The sequence below is a fragment of the Falco rusticolus genome, chromosome 8, assembly GCF_015220075.1.
Source record: "Falco rusticolus isolate bFalRus1 chromosome 8, bFalRus1.pri, whole genome shotgun sequence".
In the NCBI taxonomy this organism is placed as follows: Eukaryota; Metazoa; Chordata; class Aves; order Falconiformes; family Falconidae; genus Falco; species Falco rusticolus.
The window spans coordinates 39,808,364-39,828,645 of record NC_051194.1 but is presented as its reverse complement, the minus strand read 5'-3'; the positions used below and the strand labels follow the sequence as shown (position 1 = coordinate 39,828,645).

Sequence of the window (20,282 nt, the reverse complement as noted above, 5' to 3'; positions counted from 1 at the left end):
TCTGCTGCCCCCTGGCGGCCGCCCCGGCAGCGCCCCGCGCGGATTGACCCGAGGCGGCCGCCGTCGTTGCTCGGGGGGACGCGGCGGTGTCCGGTCCCCATGGCAACACGGGCCGGCGCCTGGTGGCGCTGAGAGGCCGGGGCCGGCGGCACCCGAGGTGGCCCGGGCTCCCGGGGCCGGGCTGTGCTATAGGGAGCCGGGCTGGCGGCGGGGGCCCGGGGCTCAGGGCCCAGGCCGGGTTGCGAAGGACTGGGCCGAGCCCTAGGGAGCTGGGCAGGCTCTTGCTGTAGGGAACAGGGCCGTGCCACAGTCGTCTGTATAGGGTTTGAGGGGCCGGGCGAGGCTATAGAGCAGGGCCTTGCTATACTGGGCTCTGTGGGTCTATAGGGGGCTGGGGCAGGGCAGGGCTTTGCAGTAGAGGCCCAAGGAGAGCTCTGCCACACGGGGCTGAGCTGTGAGGGAGGTGGGGGTCACGGCCTGTGCCAAGGAGCTGCGGTGTGGGGCTGCAGCAGTCTGGGGACAGCAGGGGCTGTGGGGAGGGCTGGACTCCGCTGGCAAGATGGGGTCACGAACGGGGACACCGCAGCCCCTGCGGGGAGGTGTGCCGCCCTGAGCCTGAGGAGGGGCCGTTGGGCTTCTGGGGAGCCCAGGTCCTGGCAGCAAAGGCTGCCTAGGTGCAGGAGCAGCGTGCGTGAGGACTTTTCCCTCTTGTTTTGCAGATGCTCGCTCAGGTGCATGGCGAGCCCCAAAACTCTGACTCTTTTCGGAAGCTGCGCTGTGGCTGCATCAGGAAGGTGAGTGGAGGAGCGAAGCGTGCAGTTATCGTGGGTAGATTACTGGCAAGGCAGGGAGAGAAGGAAAACAAAAAAACCCTTTAGCCTTTGCTCCCCTCGTTCATGACATCCTTTAGTATCTGTTGTTTGGGCTGTGGCCAGGAGGCGTCCCCTCTGGACTCCTGCAACAGGGCTTTTGGTGACTCTTAGAGCTTTGCCGCAGGGTGGCTCCTCCTGTCCTTTGCTGGAGTCAAACCTCTAGCTAGAGAAACAGCTGTTGCGTGATTTCTCCTCCCTCCCAAACTGCTAATGTCTCTGTTGCAACTCCTTAAGCTTTCTGCAAGAAAGGCAAAGAAGAAGAAAGGCGTATTCTGGGGCATCGAGGTGGCCGAAACACTCAGGTGGCATGGCTGGGAGCTTGGAAAAGAGACGATCAAACACCTGATCTTGAAAAACATTCATGAGAAAACCCAGAAGCTGAGCTACAGGTGCGTGGGGAGTTTGTTTCTCCTTCGTACTCCTCATGCTTTCGCTGCATTATGATCCTATCTCTGCTGTATCAGTCACATTAGCACCTTTTCTTGGGTTCGTCTGTCCCCTCTCTCCTTGGTCATTGTGCTATAGACAGCATATGAACACTTACGTAGCAGGACAGAAACCTGCTAATTCAGAAGCACAGCCCTTGATCCTGGCAGGAATATTTTAAATGAAATGCCTTTTTTTTTTTTTTTTTTTTTAATTCTGTTTTGCTGATACTTCTGTCTGTGAGGCATTTCCAGTCTAGTGAGATTTTAATTGTGGATGTATGCCAGCCAGTCACTAGTGTGTCCTAAAACCATTGGTCCCGGGAGTCCCACTGGATGTTGAGCCACTCCAGCACTCCCCATGACCCTCCCTGCTCTGAAACTCAAATATGTGTTTTGCCCATGCTGCATGGCCTGGGAATGTAAAATATTGTTCAAGGAAGGGGTAGGTATTTAGAACTGGGAATGGGTTTTCAGGACACCTGGGTTCTGCCCCTGTTTCTGCTGATTTGCTACAAAGATACCCTTGGGGTCAGGTGTGTAAAGCCCTTCTAGTTGTGGGGTCTGGAGGTTTTGATTCTTTATTCTCTGTTCTGCTGTCTGACTTAACAGCTGTATGCACTCAGACAAAATCTCTTGTTTTGATTTCATTATCTAGATGTCCTTCCACGCGATTCTTCTTCACTGTTTTTCCACAGCCGATTACCCTGAGCCCTGGTATGTCTTTAACTCTGCCCATCGTTTTCCGGCCGACTGAAAAGGTAAAGTGGCAACATCTCTCTCAGTGCTCAGGCTGGCTTCCAGAGGGGCAGTGGGCCTCTGACTCTCTTGTCCTTTCTGATTTGTCTTCATTCACCTGAATGTATCGGTCTTTAGGAAAGGTTCTAGCATAGAAATACTGGGCAGCATGACCTTCCTGCTCTCCCCGCATATTCGTCACCTGAGGGAGGCCTAACCCCTGGCCTCTCTTCAGAATTTGCCAGCAGTTAGGAGAGCGATCCTCACAAAGAGTATTCCCAGTTTTTCATGTGCTGCTTCTGGCCATGAAATCAGTAAGATAAAGTGCTTGAACTATCCATACCTCGTTTGATCCCAGGGAACCTCAGCTGGGTGGTTTTAATGCAGAACCTTGAGTCGAGGGACTTGCGCTCTCTGCTTTCTTACAGGAGACCCAAAAGCCTGTATATTAAAGGGCTACTGATTTTTCTGTAATTATGCCAAGAGCCTCCCTTTTTTTGGATGGGGTGGGTTGCTTCAAGCTTTAACAGCCCCTTTTTACCCAGACCCTTTTCTTGATTTTTCAGCTTGTGTGTGTCTTGGTTCTGAGTGTTGATCTCTAGCTCTTGTCCACAGCTGTATGTCTTCCATGTGAATCTCAGTGCTAGCCATAGAGTGTGATCACTGGGTGGATTCCCAGTACCCTGCACTCTTAGTATCATGATTTTCTGATGACTGTTCACTGTTCCCTTTATGAAATAAGCTGCTGGCCTTGTTCCATTTTCAGAGAACCGTTTGTCTGCACCACATCAATCGCTAGAGCAGGAGGCTTGCTTTCTTAGAGAGAGCAAGGACTGCGTGTTGCAGTGCCCAAGGTCTCTCCTTACCTGTATAAATGGTACTCAGGAGAGGTGATGATTGGGGAGCATGGAAGACGTATCTTGCAATTCCTTCTATCTTAGCTGGTTAGCAGAAGTCCTGGGGCTATTTATACACAGTGCTGTCAACACTGCTTTGTTAAGTTGTGCGTTATCTGCTTAGGTCTCTAGCTGACAAGCACTTAAGACTGATATTTCTGTGCTCATGGAGCCCCAGGAAAGGCTGTACATGCTTCAGTTTAGCTGAATTGGGATCTTGGAAACACTGAAAGAAATCCATCTGCATTGAAACAAATGAGGTGAAACAAATGTGGTCTTCAATTGCTCGCTCTGAGGGTGTTTGTGTGTTCCCTGTCAGAGTGAGGAGTATGCCTGAGTACTTCCCTCATTGACTGCCTTTTCAAAGTGCTTCATATGCTTTCTGTCCTGCACAGAGGCCTCCCCTGTTTTTTTTTCCCAATATTCTTACTGTGGTGAAGGTGATGGATGTCCATGGGTAGAACTGCAGTACCTGCAAGATGCAGCCTAACTGCTGTCTCCCCTTGCTTTTCTGTGCAGAGGGAATATGAAGACAGCATCTGCTTTAAAAAGGCTGAGGGTGAGTTCTCTGTCACCTTGCGTGCTACGCTTCCACGCCCCTGTCTGTTCTTCCCAGCTGCTGTCCAGCTGCCTGTCTGTGCTGTCCACAACGTTACAGAGACAACATTCCCTGTGCGCAATGTTGGGTGAGTGGGACATGGCTGGGCAAACTGTCTTTCTGTTTTGTCAGGTATTTTGCTACCTTCTTGGACTCTCCAATGAATGCAGCTCATTCCAGTTATTGGATCTACTGGCTGCCTTAACAGGCAGCAGACCTCTGCCTCCTCTGAGGTCATGGCTGAAAAGGCAGCAGAAATGGTAGTGTGGGTCAGATCTCACTGTGGGCACATCCTGGCACCTCACATCTGTCTGTTTCCAGCATACACTGAGAACCGTTCTTGTGCAGAAACTAGATGGGGACCAGCGTGCTGTCCCACTGAGAACATCCCACATTCACAGGAGAGGTCTAGGCTTCTAGTAAATCAAAGGCAGCCTGCCCAGCATGAGCAAGGAGTGATGAGCTACTTGCTGGAAAAATTTTAGTCTTTCTATGTTGCGACATGTCTTCCCTCGCACAGGAATACCATGGGGTGGCAGTGGAGTTGCTGGTGCTCGAGCTGAACTTTTTGATCTGAAGGCAGGCAATACAGAAGTCAGAGAGTCTCTCCAGTGCCTGCTTTTAGGTTCATGGAGCTGCCCAAAGCAGTGGCAGTATTTTGTGTCTTGGACTTGTCATTTAGGAGCGAAGATGCTCCCAGTTACCACAGACTGTTATTGTAATGAGGGAAGGGCAGTACTTCAGGTAGTATTGTAGAAAGGAGTGCAGTGATGAAATTCGCAGGCAAGGAGGAGGTTTACTTCTAACTATTCATGGTGAGAGCAAAATAACCTTTACTAGCTGGAAAATGGCCTGTGCTTCCCAAAGCAGTCAGCTCATGTAGGAGGAGGGTGGAAAGGACAGAGGGCACGTATACTTTCAGCAGAGCAAGGTATCAGTCAGAAACCAATTCAGGTGATTTATTCTCCCCTTAAAGAAATCATTTGTGCTGACTAAGAGGTCCAGGGTAGTGGAGGATATGGATGGTAAGTAACACACAGCTTGGAATCAATAAAATATAAAAAGCTATAAAAGGTATGTCATGTTCTTTGCACAAATCAAACAAGCAAAGGGAGTTCTGGAGAGCTGAATGAAGCATTAGGAAAACAGCTCAGTTCTCTCTTCTCACCTGGGCATATAAAAGGAACAAACGTTCATTTGGAATTAAGTAGCAGCAAATTTAGATACAGGAAAAGCAAATACTCCATTCTGGAGCTGATTTGTTTGCTATCACATGATGAAGCTGAGACATTTTATGGCCATTAATAAAGTTCTTAGATGTAACAACTAAATTTCATTAGTGTGGAGTGTTTGCAGAGCCTAGAGACAAATTTCTTCCCAGCATCACATATTTGGCCAGATGCATTTGGGATTCTGCCATTCAACATTGTTTGCTTCACATCCTAACTGAAAAACCCATTGGGAAAGGTCCATCCTATGTGTGATTGCACAGGCAGCCAAGGATCCATTCATCTACTTAAAAACATATCTCCATTTCCTAGTGATCTTGTTACTGCGTTTGCCTGGGAGACACCAAGCCCTTTCCACATGGTTCCTGACCGTGGCATGCTGAACCCAGGTGCTGAGTGCATGGTCAAAGTGGTCTTCCAGCCCAAGGCGGCTGTGGTGTATGATGTGGCAGCAACATGCTGGTTTGGAGGTGAAGAGAAACGAAAGAGGACTATCCAGCTAAAAGCCCTGGGTGAGCCTTTCTTGCATTTAACACTCAAAGAAGTGTGTATCATCCCTAACTGTGGAATAGCATTCCACAGGGATACATGAAAGCGCTGTGCTCTGAGGCTGTGCCACAGTGGGCTCAACCCACTGATGAGCAAGTGAAGCCCATAGTTTGAAAGTGGCCTGTGAAAATCTCTAATGTACTTTTGCCATTTTGGAAGTGTGATCTGAAGAGACACAGGGTCCAATATATCCAATCCAGTGGCGTCCTTTGGCCAAACCAGCATTTCTGGAGCCTGCTTAAGCTGACCAAGGGGAAGAAATGAGAGAAGTTCATTGGCACAATGCAAAAACCTCCAGAAACTCCTGATATTGTCTGCACTCAGTCTCTCCTGTCTGTCCGTGCTAGACAGAGAGCCAGAAGGAAATTTCTAAAGCTTTCTGGATGCAAGCTAGAATAAGCAAGGGTTTCATTAGCAAGTCCTTGCCTGAAGTGCCTTGTTGTATGGCCACTGACAGAAGATGTGACTCTGAATTTAGTAAATTAGGGCTGGAGGGGAGCTTATATGGTTCAAAGCAGGGCCAGCTGAGGTTCTTTAGAGGCTTGTCCCGTTGTGTGTTGAATATACCAAGGATGGACATTCCACCTCTCTTTCTTGACCCAGTATATTATTCCCTTTAACAGCCAAATACCCCTACCTGCGGGTGAGTGTGACAGGGGAAGAATATGAAGGTGTGCAGCCTGGAAAGTTTCAAGATGTGCTGTGCTTTGGATCAGTGCCAGTGGGGACAACTGTGGAGAAGTGTGTAGAAATCTTCAACGTGTCTGTGGTATGTGGAGAGGGAGAGTACTTGTGAGAAGCTGGCATGCTGGCATGTTTCCCTGGCATATGTGGTCATGAGTATCTCCCTTGATGCTGTGAAAATAAGCCAAGAGGGAATGTGAATAAAACAGGGAATGTGATGAGCCTTCTCCTACCAACCAGGCCATTGACCCTTGCCTTCCAGCTACAGTGCTAGCAACTCATCCATTTGCAGCACAGGGTGGAAGTTCCCTCCTGCTTCCTACTGTGCTTGGTCCAGATCAGGAAGCCAGTGTTGTCCTTCATATCCTGCAGCTCTTCTGCTCACCCTGTACAAGCCCATCAGTTCTGCGGGGCAGCTGTGGCAATCTCAACTTGGCATGAGTGTGTCCCAGGCAGCTGATGGATCTTCTGCTTTCCTCAGTGGACTTCAGCCTGGTGACTTCTCTCAGTGTCAGGCAGGCTGCATTTGAGCACCTTGTTCTCTGTGCCAGCTCAGCCCCTCCCAGCCTGTTAAAAGATGAATGTATTCAGAGACTGCTGACATGGGTGACAGCAGTGCTGACTCCTCCACAGGCTCTGCAACTTGGGAGTGGCAAAGACCTACTAATTTATTGTACTGTTACTCACACTGCAATGGTGCTCGGCATCCCCCGGCAAGGATCAGGACCTTTTTTTAGGGACTTGAGGGAGGCTTTGGGGCGCCAGTCTTGTTTTTTGAAAAAGATCCCCAGACAAGGTGGAACTGTGGATGGAGGGAAATAAGTTATCTGCCTGCCTGTCCCCCTGGTCACAGCAGTCACTTAGGCTATGTTGGCCCTTTGGGACACCTTGAGCCAGCCTCCCTGCTACCAGGAGGGGCATTCCAACCCCAGAGGTCACCAGGACATTTTGCTGCAGCCCACTGGCTTCTGAGCATATTGTGGGAACTTGCTGCCAGCAGCGCTCCAGCAGGACAGGGCTGCAGAAGGTTGCACAGCATTTCTGTGCTGGGCTGCAGTAGTCTTGGTGTTTGTGGTGGTGGTCAACTCAGCTGAAAACTGCAGTTCTTCACCAATTAGTGTCCTGCATTCAGAGCCATCCTGGCTCCTGTTGGCTCCTTGTTAACCTATTCCTTTTCTGCTTGCAGGTTGATGCACCATTTAGGATAGAAAGAGCAAAAGATCCTCTGCTTCAAGATCATGTTTTCTCCTGTGATGTGTCCCATGGTGTTGTCCCTGCCAGAGGGAAGCTGGTCTTGTGCATACGATTTCAGCCTCAGACAGCAGGAGAGCACAATACTGACTATTTCACTATCCTATCTGCTGGATGCCTCCTGCAGACTGTGCTGAAGGTGGTTGGCTCATGTAAAGGTACCAGAGTGAAAGCCTTCCCAATTTCTCCCCATCTTCTTCTTATCACTGCAGGGGAAGGGCTAGTGCTTGAGGAAGGACTAGGGGTTGCCACAGTCATCAGTCATAGACTTACCTTCTGTGGGGACCCAGGCTGTCCCTGGTGCACCGTTCAAGGCTTATACTTGCTTGAGGCAGATGTGAGACTGTTGGAAGTGACTGTCCAGCAGTTTGCTAGGACTGGTGGGCTTGCTGATGAGGTGATTCCAGTTTGGGAAGATCAGTTAAGTGCAGCAGTGGCTTATGATGTGTCGACAGAAACAGCTATGACAGGTCCAGGATCTTGTTTTGCATGTTGTTGTGCTAGGTCCTTTGGTGTCCCTGCATCAACATTCTGTGGACTTCGACTGGATCAATCTTGGGCAAAGTTTGGTGCAGATGTTGAAAATCAGCAACACCTCAAATGTCCCAGCCTATTACCAGTTTGATATTGATGGCAGAGGGAGTGTCTTCTCCTTGGATCGCCCCTGTGGAGTCTTGGAGGGCACAACAACACTAGCACTGAAGGTGACCTTTCGACCTACTCACCCCATCAGCTATCACCGCAGAGTGGTGTGCCTTGTCCACCATCAGGTATGAAAGGCAAAGGGTGGGTTTATCACTGTAATAGGTCAGAGGGATCTTCCAGTGTAACCCACCAGGGCTGGCCTCTCTCTTAGTAGCCCTTGGAAATCTCTTCCCACTGCATTGCCGTTGTTACTTATCATAGAATCATTTACATTGGAAAGAACCTTTGAGATCATTGAGTCCAACCATTAACTTAGCACTGCCAAGTCCACCACTAAACCATTTCCCGAAGTGCCACAACTACACATCTTTTCAATACTTCCAGGGATGGTGACTCAACCCCTTCCCTGGGCAGCCTGTTCTAACGTTGACCACCCTTTCAATGAAGGAATTTTTCCTAATATCCAATAACTAATATCTCTCATCCTGTTGATTATTACTTGAGAGAAGAAACTGACACCCACCTTGCTACAACCTCCTTTCAGGTAGCTGTAGAGAGCAATAAGGTCCCTCCTGAGCCTTCTCCCACTTCAGGCTAAACAACTCCAGTTCTCTCAGCCGCTCCTTGTAAGACTTGCTCTCTAGATCCTTCACCAGCTTCACTTCACTGTTTTTCCTGTAGCAAGGGGCTCAAACCCCAACACAATATTTGAGCTGTGGCCTCACTGGTGCCAGGTACAGGAGACAATCACTTCCCTTGTCCTGCTGGCCACATGTTTCTGAAACAAGTCAGGATGCTGTTGGCCTCCTGGGCCACCTGCGCCCACTGCTGGCTCATATTCAGACAGCTGTCGACCAACACCCCCAGGTCCTTTTTTGCCAGGCAGCTGTCCAAACACTCTTCCCCAAGCTTGTAGCATTGCATGGGGTTGCAATCCAAGTGCAGGACCCAGGCTCCTGTGGAGCAGAATCCCCATGGTGCAGGTTCCTATGAGCAGTAGAGGGCTGATGTCAACAGTCAGTAATGCCTGTGGGTAGGGTGGGGTGCATCCTCAGTGGCTCCTTTCCATTTAGGTCTCTAAGTTAAATTTAGCTGCACAGCTGTGCACTGAGTGCCTTCAATTTTTATTCCAGTTTCAAGAACATTCTTGGGCCACAGCAAGACATAAACTAAATGGCAGTCTAGAACTGCAGATGCTAAACCTTTCCCAGACATGGTTTTGGAAGTGAGATACTAGGATGTTGTAACTCTCAAAGCAATCACAGAAGGAAAGATTATTTCTTATTACTCCTTCTGGTGTTTTCCCAGGAACCCGTGTATGTGGACTTTTTTGGTACCTGCCATTCAGACACAGCTAAGCCAGCCATCCTTCAGGCAAGACACCTCTCCTGGTACCGAACCAACATGGTGAGGGGACTGACCTTCTACCCCCCTGATATCCTGAGTGTGATGCTGAGGGATGGGAAGCTGCAGATGGATGAAAAGGGGGCCCTCATGCTGCCCCCTGAGGTATGAGATGCCCTCCCTTTCATCTAAGATACTCCCGTGTTGTTCTCTGTAGATGTTGGGCCTCTCTTACACAGGCCAGATAGATCTGGGACTTGCAGGTGCCAGACTGATCTCTTTAGTATCTCTTCTGTTAATGTTCCCACCACACCCCAATATTATCTTTGTCAGCTGAGTCTTACCCAAGCTCAGCCACTAAGCTACTTTCTGTCAAGCATGGGGTCGTCTTTTGCTTTGTGTAGTTTCAGATTCAGGACTGGCTTACAAACAGGAGCTTCCTTGAAGCCTAGACTTTGAACTGTCCTGGGAACTGTTACTGAAGTGCACCTTGTGCACCCTCTTGCTCATGAAGGCAATCAGGACTGTAGTGCCTGGTGTCTCCCACAGGCACACTTCCCCTGCTCATACTGAGATGTTTCCATCCCATAGATCCCTCAGGACAAGCCTCCCAAGGAATATTTTGAAGCCAACTCCATGACTGAATATTTCTACGATGGTGTAAGCAGTGACCAGGCCTTGTTTCCCCCTCACGTTAGTGTCAGCCCCAGGGAGTATGATTTTGGTTGCTGTGTGCCACTTCACAAGGCAGAACCACTTCCTCTCCGTGTGACCAACCACACCAAAGGAAATATCACAGTTGCCTGGACTCCAAGCCATGGCAGTGCCTTCCAAGTGAGCCCTGAAATCTGTGACATCCCGCCTTTGAAGTCATCAGTCTTCTGGGTCCTTTTCCAGCCCACTCAGCTCAACAGTCTCTATGCAGCAGAGCTGGAAGGTTTTGCTTTCTACAAGGTTAGTAGGAATTATGAAGCCCAGTTTCCAGAGAGGGCCTAGCAAGCAACTTTTTGCAAGCTAAAGGCGTCTGAGGAAGTTAAAATTAAAATGGAACCTTTTTGTTTGAATTTGGCTAACTGGCACCTTTATTAACTCCTTGGGCCACTGCTTTGATACACTGGTGGTTCAAAATTTGTCCTTCATCTGCGTCCTGGCAAAGATAAATCAGCAAAGCAAGCCACAGCTCGTGCATAAAGGCAGTTACACTTGTTCTTACCCCCAGTGAATGTGAAGTAATGTACACCTTAGTGAAGGAGGAGTTATTATTAAGTACTGCGATATTAGTGAAGATGGGAGCCTGCACAAGCGGGGTTGTTGTGGCCTGGGTGATGGGCAATAACTTGTTTTTCGTGTCTGGTCGTCTACAAGTAAAGCTGCTGAGGGCACTGTATATGACTGCAACTTCTCCTCCCATGTGACGTGGGATTTATGTCACACAAGGCTGCAATTGCAGGAGTTTTAGCACCCAGAAACATTCTGGTAGGTGAGAGAGATCTTCATTACATTGTTGATTATTCTTCTTGCATTTTTTTCCCCTTTAAGCCAGTGTGGAGGATATCTGGGAGTAACCATAGAGTCAGGAGTTTCTTAGGCTCAGGTAAAGGATAGGTGATTATTTTCAGTGACTTACTGTTAAGTGCCACTTCAGCATCTGCAAGTATCTCAAACTGCACTAGAGTGTCTATAGACCCTCCTTCGCTAAGGCAACTCTTGTACTTTTGCAGAACAGTTTGGCTAGGTCCTTCTGCTTGAAAGTCACTCAGTATCTTTTGGGTCTGAAATGTAGCTATTTGGGAAAGCAGCACTCGTGTTCCTTATCCATCACTGGTCAGCCCTTCTTCCCGAGAAAGTAAATGCCTCAGCCCCAGGGATGTCATTGAAACAAAGTGCTGCTTGTTATGGTACAGGCACTTGAAGTCACCATGCCCCACTTTCTTACTGCATGCTCTCTGTCCTGTCCCTTGTGTGCCTGCAGGTGCTGAGACACTACAGCAACATTGAGGAGGATGCCACCATCTGTCCCTCCTGGTGCCTGACTGTCAGGCTGAGAGCACATACATATGAAGCAGAACGGGAGCACTTTATCCCACATTACATCCTGGATGTCCCCAAGGTGTGTAACTGATAAACATTTGAATCTTTGTGGAGGCACCCAGTGTTTACATCTGAAGTCTTTACTTTGTCTCCCATTGCACCATGCTGAGATGTGGCTTAGGTGGTTTTTGGTGGTGGTACAGAAGTCTCTGCTTTGGTACAGAAGTAGGATGCTCTTTCTTCTCCTGTATTAGCTTCCCAGCCTCCAGTGTGTCAGATTGCACCAAGCATCTTGTTAGCTCTGAAAGGGAAACTGTTGGGATCTCCTTCCTTTCTGTTTAAGTGGACATAAGTACTGACAAGGGTGCTTAGTCCCCTCCTGGGAGCCTCAAACACTCTGCATACACTTAGGCAAATGGAGAATAGCATACAGAATCCACACTTTTGGAAGAAAAGTGGATGTGAGGCAGAGTGGAAGTTTTCCTAACTCTTCCTGCTGTTTCCGTAGCATGAGAAAGTATTGTTCCTGTGAGGTAAAGTGAGCTCTGACCCTGGGAAGTAAGGATAGTCTTGAGAACCTCTTAGAAAATCTCCCCAACTAGTCCAAGACACACAGGCTGTATTTGGTATGCATGAGCTGGAGCAAATTCCAGCCTGCTGGAATTCTTAATCCTGGAGGTCACTATCCATGCAGAGAGAGACTGCAGGCCCCAGCAAGCAGCTTTCTTATTGGCTGAACGTAAAGCATTGTGTAATAGAAAGGATCTTCACTGGTCCCATGAGCCTATGAAAGATGAAGGACACTGTGGGAAGGGAAAAGATCGTGACTTGTATACCCTTGAGTGATTTTCTTTCTTTCCTTGAAAAGAAGCAGTTACAAAGTTCTCCATAGACTCAGGGTAATGGTTGTAGGAACCTGGAATTCAACATAGGGCAAGCTTTTTCTTTAAGCTGGTTTTCCAAATCCAATGCAAACAACCCTTCTTCCTTGTCTCCACCAGAGATTTCCTCCTGTGGCTCCTAACACTGATACCTACTGCAGTATGCTGCTCTTGAACACGGGCACCTCTTTGGTAACCTTCAGTGTGAACCAAGCTGCCTGTCCCTCTGTTTTGGTCAAGCCCTGCTCAGGATGCGTAGTTCCAGGAGGCCACCAAATTTTCTTTCTCTCCACTCACCCAGTTAACACAGTCTTGCAGCAGCATGTCCTGCCGTTGCAGCTGAACTCTTATCCTGGATACACCAAGGTAGGGAGAGGGAAGTAGCAGGTGGTGAGCAAAAATTTGTTCCCTTGTAGTCTTTTCTTTTCACAGTGACTTGTGCTGTGATCCTTGTTGTATCTCCTAATGGTTAGTCTGGATTTTTCCATTTGGAAGTAGGAATGAAAGAATATTTTTAACATTTAAGGCAGGGTCAACACTTCAGGTAGAAGTGGTACCAGACTTCCTGTACCCCTTTTTATCCTGGGGTTTCCATCTCATGGAACGCGCTATACTGTGCTCAGAGCCCTCCTTGACAGCACAACCTTAAGTCCTTCCCCTCCTCCTTCAGACACAGTTTGTTCTTGCTTCTCCCTTGGAAGGAGAAACGTCTTGGCAAGATCCCTCTAGAGGCAGCTGAGACTTGCAGCTAATGTCTGTTACTTTTCCCTTAATTCCACAGGAGATTGCTCTCCAGAGTTGTGGGGAGTCCCTTCTTTTGCTCTTAGAAGGTGATGGAAATCTATACTTCAAGCCTGTCTATATAGGAACCTCCTCTACACGAATGTATACCATAAAAAACGGCACAAGGCTACCTATGGTTTTCACATGGAAGATCCGTCAGTCTGACAGCAAGATCCTGTCTGTCAGCCCCACTGCAGGGATCCTCCAGCCCTGTGAAGCCATGGTAAGTTCAGGTTCTCCCAAAGTTGTATTTTCCTCTCTACAATACAGCTGTGGAGTGTTTAGAGCAGAAATGTGAGGGTTGCCAATCATTTTGTTGTTAGTGTCAAAGTTGGAGAATACCAGTCAGTGTCTTAGCTTGGCTTGTTAGCCAGCATCTGCGATCCTACAGTGTGGATTTGCCCAAACATGATGACATCCTGCTTGACCACAGGGCCAAATGGGTCTTAAACAGGCACTAGATAATGATACCCTGGATGGGATTGGCTACTAACATAGCAGCAACTTTGTTGTGCACCAGGAGATGTTAAAAGACAGAGGACAAATGAAAGCATGAAAGGGTTTATGATGTTGTTCTCCCACTTGTAAATTCAGGTTCTAAACTTCTACTGTATTCCCTGAGTGTTTTTTGAGAGTGGTGAGGACTAGCACATCTCCGCAGCCTGGCTTTGAATATCTGAATGTGTGTTCCCAATTTGAACCTTTGACACAAGCGGGGATGGTGGAGGATTGAAGCGAGAGCATCTTCAGAGTTGTCTGTAGAGGACTAGGTTAGCTGTAATGGAAAAAGAGGCTGTGCATTGAACGCAGCTGTTGCGGTGTATAGGTTTGCCTCTGGTCTGGAGCGCCTGTGAGCACTTTTCTTCCCTCTTGTGATTTCAGGCTCAGGCATGGACTTTTACTCCTGACAAGGAGACCAAGTATCTTCTGCGAGCTATGGTGTTTGTGAGGAGGCAGAGCCCAGACCCAGTGTCTCCCAAAAATGTCCATTATGCCTTACGGATTGTTGGAGAGGGGGTGCTGGGCACCATCAGGGTAAGGAACTGGGGCTCACTGGGTAGTAGTAGGAGTACTAGGGTGCGATGAGGGTCTTGGGCTTCCACTTTCTGCACAATCTGTACTGGAGGCAACCAATAAGGATTTACAGCAAAATTCCCAGATGTTGCTTTCAGTGGAGATAACAGAACCGATTCTGGCAGCCTAATAGCACCAGCGTGATGTAGATGTCCTTCCAGTTCAAATGTGACCTGCCCAAATCCTCTGGGATCACTCTGAAATCCCCTGTTCCAGACAAACTGAGCAAGGCATTTGGCTCCTTGGGACTCCCAGCTCTCTCCTCTCATTCTGTCTGCTTTCTTCCTCCATTTGTTCAGCTTTCAGTCTGATTTTTAAGTGTAGTGCACCTAACTGTTAAAGTGGTGTAGCCAGCACAAACTCACCTGGCTTTCCTCCTACTATCTGCAGGTCTGTGCGGCCACCTTCATTTTCAGGCAGGTTTCTTAAGGAACCAGAGCTAAATAAAATAGTACTTTTTAAGTCATTGCCTCGTGTCAATCACATTGGACAGATGGGTGGTAATGTCTTGGAGGTATTTAGTCACTATAACAACTAGCCAGAGGAGAGGAGGACTCTTAATGCAGTCATGGAGGGATCAGCAGACATATCTCAGTCTTGTCCCAAGTGCAGCTGGCCATCTAATGTCCTCACAGACCTGAATATGCTACATCCTACCCATCAAGCAGCCTAAATAACAGTAGGAGGAAGCATTTGGAGGAGGGATTGAGCCCCTTGCAGCCCTGTTCCAATATCTCCCAGGGCATGCCAGGTCCTACACAAAGTAGGGAGCCCCTTGCACAGCACTGTGCATGCCAAGGGATCAGCTTGTGGTCAGAGAAGTGGTGGCTATGCTCAGCTGCTACGCTCGATGTGTAGCAGTGACCTTTGCCTGGTGGGTTTGTATTCTAGGCACAAAAAGAGCACCTGGATCTTGGGAATGTTCAGGTTGGTGACCTGCAAAGCTGCAGCATTGTACTGCTAAATGATGGGATCTGTTCTCTGACGTACGTCCTCAGTGTGGAACAACTGATCACTGGGCCTTGTGACACCAAAGAGCTCCACAGTGATCCACTAGGTACTGTAAGGGAATTAACATGGGATGGGGCCTTGGCTTTCTCCTCTTTTCTGCAAAATCAGTCTAGCATGAACTTGGAGGCTGGGCTGCTTGCCGGCTAGCTTGCATTGATTCTCTTAAGTGCCTTTAGATGTCTGCTTCTTTGCTTAGGGATTTGCCACAAGTGACTCTTCTATCTTGGTGTAAAAAGCATAACCCAAAGCCTGACAATTGAAGTTACGCTAGTGTGGACCTTGAAATTAGATGTGATTTCCTAGCAAAGAAGTGAGTTAAATAAAGGAGCTTCCTGGAAGGAATAGTGGAGTACAATCTTTAGCTGCCTTTTTAGAGGACACCTTCTGAGGAATTTCCCTGTTCTCGTCTGGCCAAAGGCAAGCTGGGTACTCCCAGTGAGCTGCCTACAGTTGTAGTCTGGGAATCCCAACTTCAACATCTGAAGCTGGTCCTAATGATTAGGCATGGGGGGAGGTGGCGGTGGCTTGAGTGCAGGTAGGCTTAGGGAGCTGTGTGCTGAACACCTGTAGTGTGACATCAGTGATGCCAAGAACTCATACTATCTCTTTTCTCCTACAGCTCTGGCACTGGAACACTCCAGAGGGACAATCCCTGCAAGGTCAAAAGCTTCTGTCCGAATAACAGTCAGGCTGACCCGTCGGCTGCATTACACCTGGTCAATCAAATACGTTATTTGTACCTCCACAGGTGAGAGATGGGTATTTTGGGAAAATTATCCCCTCCCAACCAAGTTGACTGTGCCATAACATGCTGAGCTGCACAGTTCCCAGTGTATGAGTCCTGCCTGAAGAAATCCCAGAGGTGAGCAATTCACCAGAGCCAGATCCTATGTGCTGTCTCCTTTTGCTACACCTTTTGGGGTTAGGTACGATTAAGCCATAGGACACAGACAGGGAGAGCTCCAAGTTTCCTGCTGCTGTGGTCACAAGATTCCCTGCTCCTCTGCATGATCATGGCCTTTTACAACATGTCCTGAAACAGATTCTGAGAGCTTTCTGCGACTAGTCCTATGCAGCTAGGGTCCTTTTTGCAGATCTGGATTGGTCCCTTATGAGAAAGAAGGCAGTTGAACTAGAAAAGGCATGGAGGGGGGCAACAGGGATGTTCAGAGTTGAGGAACAGCATTTGTACAAGAAAGACTAATTATACAAGGAGTTTCCAGCTTGGAAAGTGGAGAATGACAATGTCACATGAATGGCATGGAGAAGACAAGATATAAACAACTATTTATGATTTTTCAATGTGAAAACGAGGGACGCTTCATAAAATGACTAGGCTGTAGGGTTAAATTTTAAAAAGGGTTTTTCACATAGTACAGAACTAAACTGTGTAAATACGCTGTTGGAAAGGGTTACATTCATAGTCTTTTGGTGATTTCTAAATGTGGAAGTCAAAGTACAACTAGAAGTCAGTAGTTCAGAGGTTTTCAGAAGCTGCCAATGAAAAGACAATGTTTAAGTCCTGTTCGTTCTTTCTTTTGTCTGAGTAGGGCCTCTCTCTGTTTTGCTGTCCCAGGCAGCTGCCCCTTAATGGTGCCTGACTACTTTCTGTTGTTTCTTTCTCTCGCAACCTACAGATCTGGCAAGCACCAAAGAGGAGCAGCAGCCCCTCTGCTGCATTGTAGCAAAAGGCGTCTACCCAACTTTCCGCATCGCAGATGCCTGTTCAGCAGGGAGTGCCAGTGGTATCAGCAAGTTGCACCTCTGGAAGCTTTTTTCCTTGGACACGCTGAATGAATACTTGCAGCGAGACCCAGCTCCCAGTGAGCTCACCTACAGAGTTCCCACAAGGCACAGGTGAGATAAGGACATGGCTCAGTTCCTTTGAACAAGCCAGACAGAGATGCTGTGGCTGTTGGCTTGTGTCGTAGTGCACCGCTGTGTGGCACTCTGTTATTCCATCCTAGCTGCTGCAGGCAGTTGCTCACCTCTGCTTCTCTGCTTACCTTCCCTAGAAAGGAGCCACAGAAACATGGAATAATTTAATGGTAATAGACCTCTAAAAGTCACTGGTCTAACCCCTTGCTCAAAGCAGGGACAACTAGATCAGGTTGCTCAGAGCCTTGTTCAGTTCAGTGCTGAATATCTCTGAGGACAAAGAAACCATAGTTTGTCTGGGCACCTGATTCTGGTGTTTGATCACTTCCATGGGAAAAAAACTTTTTCCCTAGTGTCTAATTGGAATATCTTGTGTTGCAGCTTGTGCAGTTACCATCCTTGAGCCCTTGCTTCATAAGACTGAGCAAACCCAGGTCTCTTAGTCGGTCTTTGTAAGGAGTGTGCTCCAGCGCTCAACCATCTTGGTAGACCTTCACTGGACCTGCTCCAGTATGTCAGTGACTTCCTTGTACTAGGGAGCTGAAAAGAGACCTTAGCGAAGCAGGACTATCTTATGCTACTCACCATCATTAAGCATATATAAAGAGTTTTTTTGAGAGAAAATCAAAAGGCCTGCCTAATTTCCAGTATCTTTTCTCCCAAAAGGGCCAAGAACATAAGGTCAGAGAAGAATTATAATGAAGAGAGCTGGTGTGGAATGACCCTTTCCCCTGTCATGCCCTGCCAACTCTTCCTCATGTCTCAATTTAATCTCCTCTTTCTCTCCTGTGACCAGCACATGCTTGATCCCTCCAGTGTACACTCCTCTCCTGCTGGATTTCAACTTTGGGGCTGCCCCAATAGGCTCAGAGCCTACCCTTGTGATGCTCCTGCTGGAAAACAATGGTGCGGTGCCTGTGGAGTGGTAAGCAGTGCTCGCTGGAGCTCAGCCTTCTTTCTGGGGTCTGTCTGGGCGTGTGGAAGTGCTTACAGGAGCTGTGAGACATTTGCAAATCAATAGGGTGGATTTTTTAGGTGCAGCTTATGTTGTGGAGTTGTAACTGAGATCTGTTGGTGGGTCTGGGAGGGGAAGCAATCAAGGAATGGCAGAGAGTTCTGCAGATCAGACCTGATGAAACATGATGTGTCTGCCAGCTGGGCTAGGCTTGGCTGGACTGAATGTGCTAACCATGGCTTTGAGGAAGTCGTGTGTCCCTGTTGCTGACCAGTTGACTGGTTCCCTAGGGCCTTCTTGTTTCCTTCTGATCAGAAGATGGACATGGAGTGCTGGGCAGAGGATGCTGAGTTTAGCTCCCATGAGCTGCACCAGATGAGAATTCAGGATAACCAGCTCTTCAGTGTTTCCCCAAAGTCAGGGAAACTTCTTCCAGGACAGGAGGAATCTGTCCAGCTTTCACACAGGTGATGGCAACTACTTGTGCTTCAGAGCCTCATGCTGCGTGCCAGGACAGCACATGCTTATCAGTCCCCTGTGTTTCCATGCTGGATCCTTTCCTTTAACATGCCCCTTGCCCAGCAGAGATTGGGCAAGTAAAAAGTCACTGAGCATGTCCAGTTTCTGGACCCAGCAAAGCTTGTCTTCCTCAGGGGAATATTATTAATGTTCTTTAACACTATAGTGCAAAAGGCATTTAATGTTTCATGCTGAGGACACTGGGCTGCCTTGACTTCGCAGCTGACGAGATGAACAAGATGCCGCACTTCCTGCCGTTTTGATTGTACAGTGATATTCTTTTTTTTTGTCATCAGCTAGAGCTGCTTCTGTGCCTGTGGGAGGGTATGAAGAGCACTGAACACCTCCCCTTTCACAGCAGACCTGATCTGAGACGTACTGGCATTTCAAATGGCATTGGCCTAGAAACTTGGGTCCCTAAATTGGTATATGACTAAAATCAACATTGCATCACTTGTTCCCACCCAAACACAACTGTTCCCCTCCTTCTTTCAGTGGCCCTTACGCAACAGTGACTCTTTAGCTGGGAAGTGAATTGTCTCTAATGTACTGTGTGACCCTGATTCTATCACCCTGGGCACAAGGTTGGTTTCTAATGTTTTCCTCTCTCTCCTCTTTCACTGCTAGACATGATTTCATCGGCACTGATCACCTCCCTGTCCTGCTGAAGGTTTCCTATGGCCATGAGATTCTGGTAAGATAGCAGGTGTCTTTTGCTTCTCTTTGCAGCAGCAGGTAGGAACTGAATTAAAAGGTGTTTTCCCCAGAAGCCGGATGGTGTGCAGGGGCTGTGGCCTTCCCCTGGAGTGTGCACTGGCCAGGCAGTAACACAGGGCCAAGGAGAGACATAAAACCATCATCCTGACAAAGTCATGGTTCCAAGACAGTGTGATGTGGCAGTGCACTGGTAAAATGGCCCTCGGATGTAGCATCTGCTTGTTTCCCCCGGAAAAGAATTCTTTATTTGATTATTTATTTATTTATTATTAACCTTTGTATTTTACTGGTGGTGGTAGTGCTGAATTCCTTCCTCCTCCTCCAAGCCAAGTTCAAAACAGCCCTCCTGGGTTTTGTAGTCCCTGCATGCTTTCCACAGTCAAGCGTAACTCATGGCCAGGATTTCTGTGCTTGCTTCCCCTCATTCTGTCTGTGTCACCATGAGTTCTTCCGTGCAGTAATCCATGACTTCAGACCTGCAGCCCATCCTACTTCTCTCATATGCAGCTTTCTTGAATCTCTCCATCTCATCGGTGCTCTGTGCTCTTCAAAACCCTCCAGAACGCTTTTCTCTGAAAGTGCCACCTGGCTGCAGTCTGGAGAGACACATGCTAGCACAGGGTGGCAGAGTGTCCTCCAGCTCTGGAGGTATGGAGGCAGCTGCTTCCTCGGGCCCAGAAGATACTCCCTGCATTCCTGGTTGGCTGTTCCCACTGCAGCCCTGATGCCTTTGTCCACCCGCTTATTTCTCCTGCCAATGATGGAGGAGCTTCCTACTCATTCTTCCTGCTTCACAGCTTGCTAAAGCATCCCAGAGCTGATCTGTGGTGTGTTTTCCCTGAGCATTTCCTCAGGCTTGGAAATAAATTCTCTCTCTCCCCCTCTTTCAAACTGTCAGTTAGAGTCAAAGTCACCTTGTGCTCTGCCGGGCACAGCTCATGCCCGGCTGAGCCTTCCTGTCTGTCTCTGAAGTTTCCTATGAGACCATTGTGTTCACACATCTCTTTTATTTTTCTTTTCTTTCAGGACTGTTGTCAGCTGAAAATCCAACCCTTTGACCAAGCTGTTCAAACAGTGGCTTAACTGTGCCTTCCCTCAAAGCCCTTGGACAGGCTCCCTGTGCTCTGCCTGCCTGGCACAATCCTGAGAGCAGCTGTGAGCATTTCACCAGCTGGCCAGTGAGGCAATAGATTTCGGAGCAC

General features: G+C 48.3%; 1 protein-coding gene across 3 annotated transcripts in view; it reads left to right on the top strand.

Moving 5' to 3' along the window:
• The first annotated feature begins 78 nt into the window (after positions 1 to 78).
• The window catches only part of CFAP65 (cilia and flagella associated protein 65), a 33,778-nt gene continuing 13,574 nt past the window's right edge, over positions 79 to 20,282 (top strand). For all 3 annotated transcript variants that reach the window (XR_005105971.1, XM_037398685.1, XM_037398686.1), the window contains exons 1-20: positions 79 to 794; positions 1,107 to 1,261; positions 1,956 to 2,058; positions 3,451 to 3,617; positions 5,071 to 5,270; positions 5,931 to 6,076; positions 7,178 to 7,400; positions 7,747 to 8,012; positions 9,196 to 9,396; positions 9,823 to 10,185; positions 11,204 to 11,341; positions 12,264 to 12,509; positions 12,925 to 13,149; positions 13,809 to 13,961; positions 14,892 to 15,057; positions 15,631 to 15,759; positions 16,649 to 16,868; positions 17,686 to 17,814; positions 18,135 to 18,311; positions 18,991 to 19,057. Coding sequence is in view for 2 of the 3 variants with exons in the window: in XM_037398685.1 (XP_037254582.1) it covers positions 720 to 794; positions 1,107 to 1,261; positions 1,956 to 2,058; positions 3,451 to 3,617; positions 5,071 to 5,270; positions 5,931 to 6,076; positions 7,178 to 7,400; positions 7,747 to 8,012; positions 9,196 to 9,396; positions 9,823 to 10,185; positions 11,204 to 11,341; positions 12,264 to 12,509; positions 12,925 to 13,149; positions 13,809 to 13,961; positions 14,892 to 15,057; positions 15,631 to 15,759; positions 16,649 to 16,868; positions 17,686 to 17,814; positions 18,135 to 18,311; positions 18,991 to 19,057 (3,549 nt within the window). In the remaining variant the exon portion in view is untranslated. The remainder of the gene's footprint in view (positions 795 to 1,106; positions 1,262 to 1,955; positions 2,059 to 3,450; positions 3,618 to 5,070; positions 5,271 to 5,930; positions 6,077 to 7,177; positions 7,401 to 7,746; positions 8,013 to 9,195; positions 9,397 to 9,822; positions 10,186 to 11,203; positions 11,342 to 12,263; positions 12,510 to 12,924; positions 13,150 to 13,808; positions 13,962 to 14,891; positions 15,058 to 15,630; positions 15,760 to 16,648; positions 16,869 to 17,685; positions 17,815 to 18,134; positions 18,312 to 18,990; positions 19,058 to 20,282) is intronic.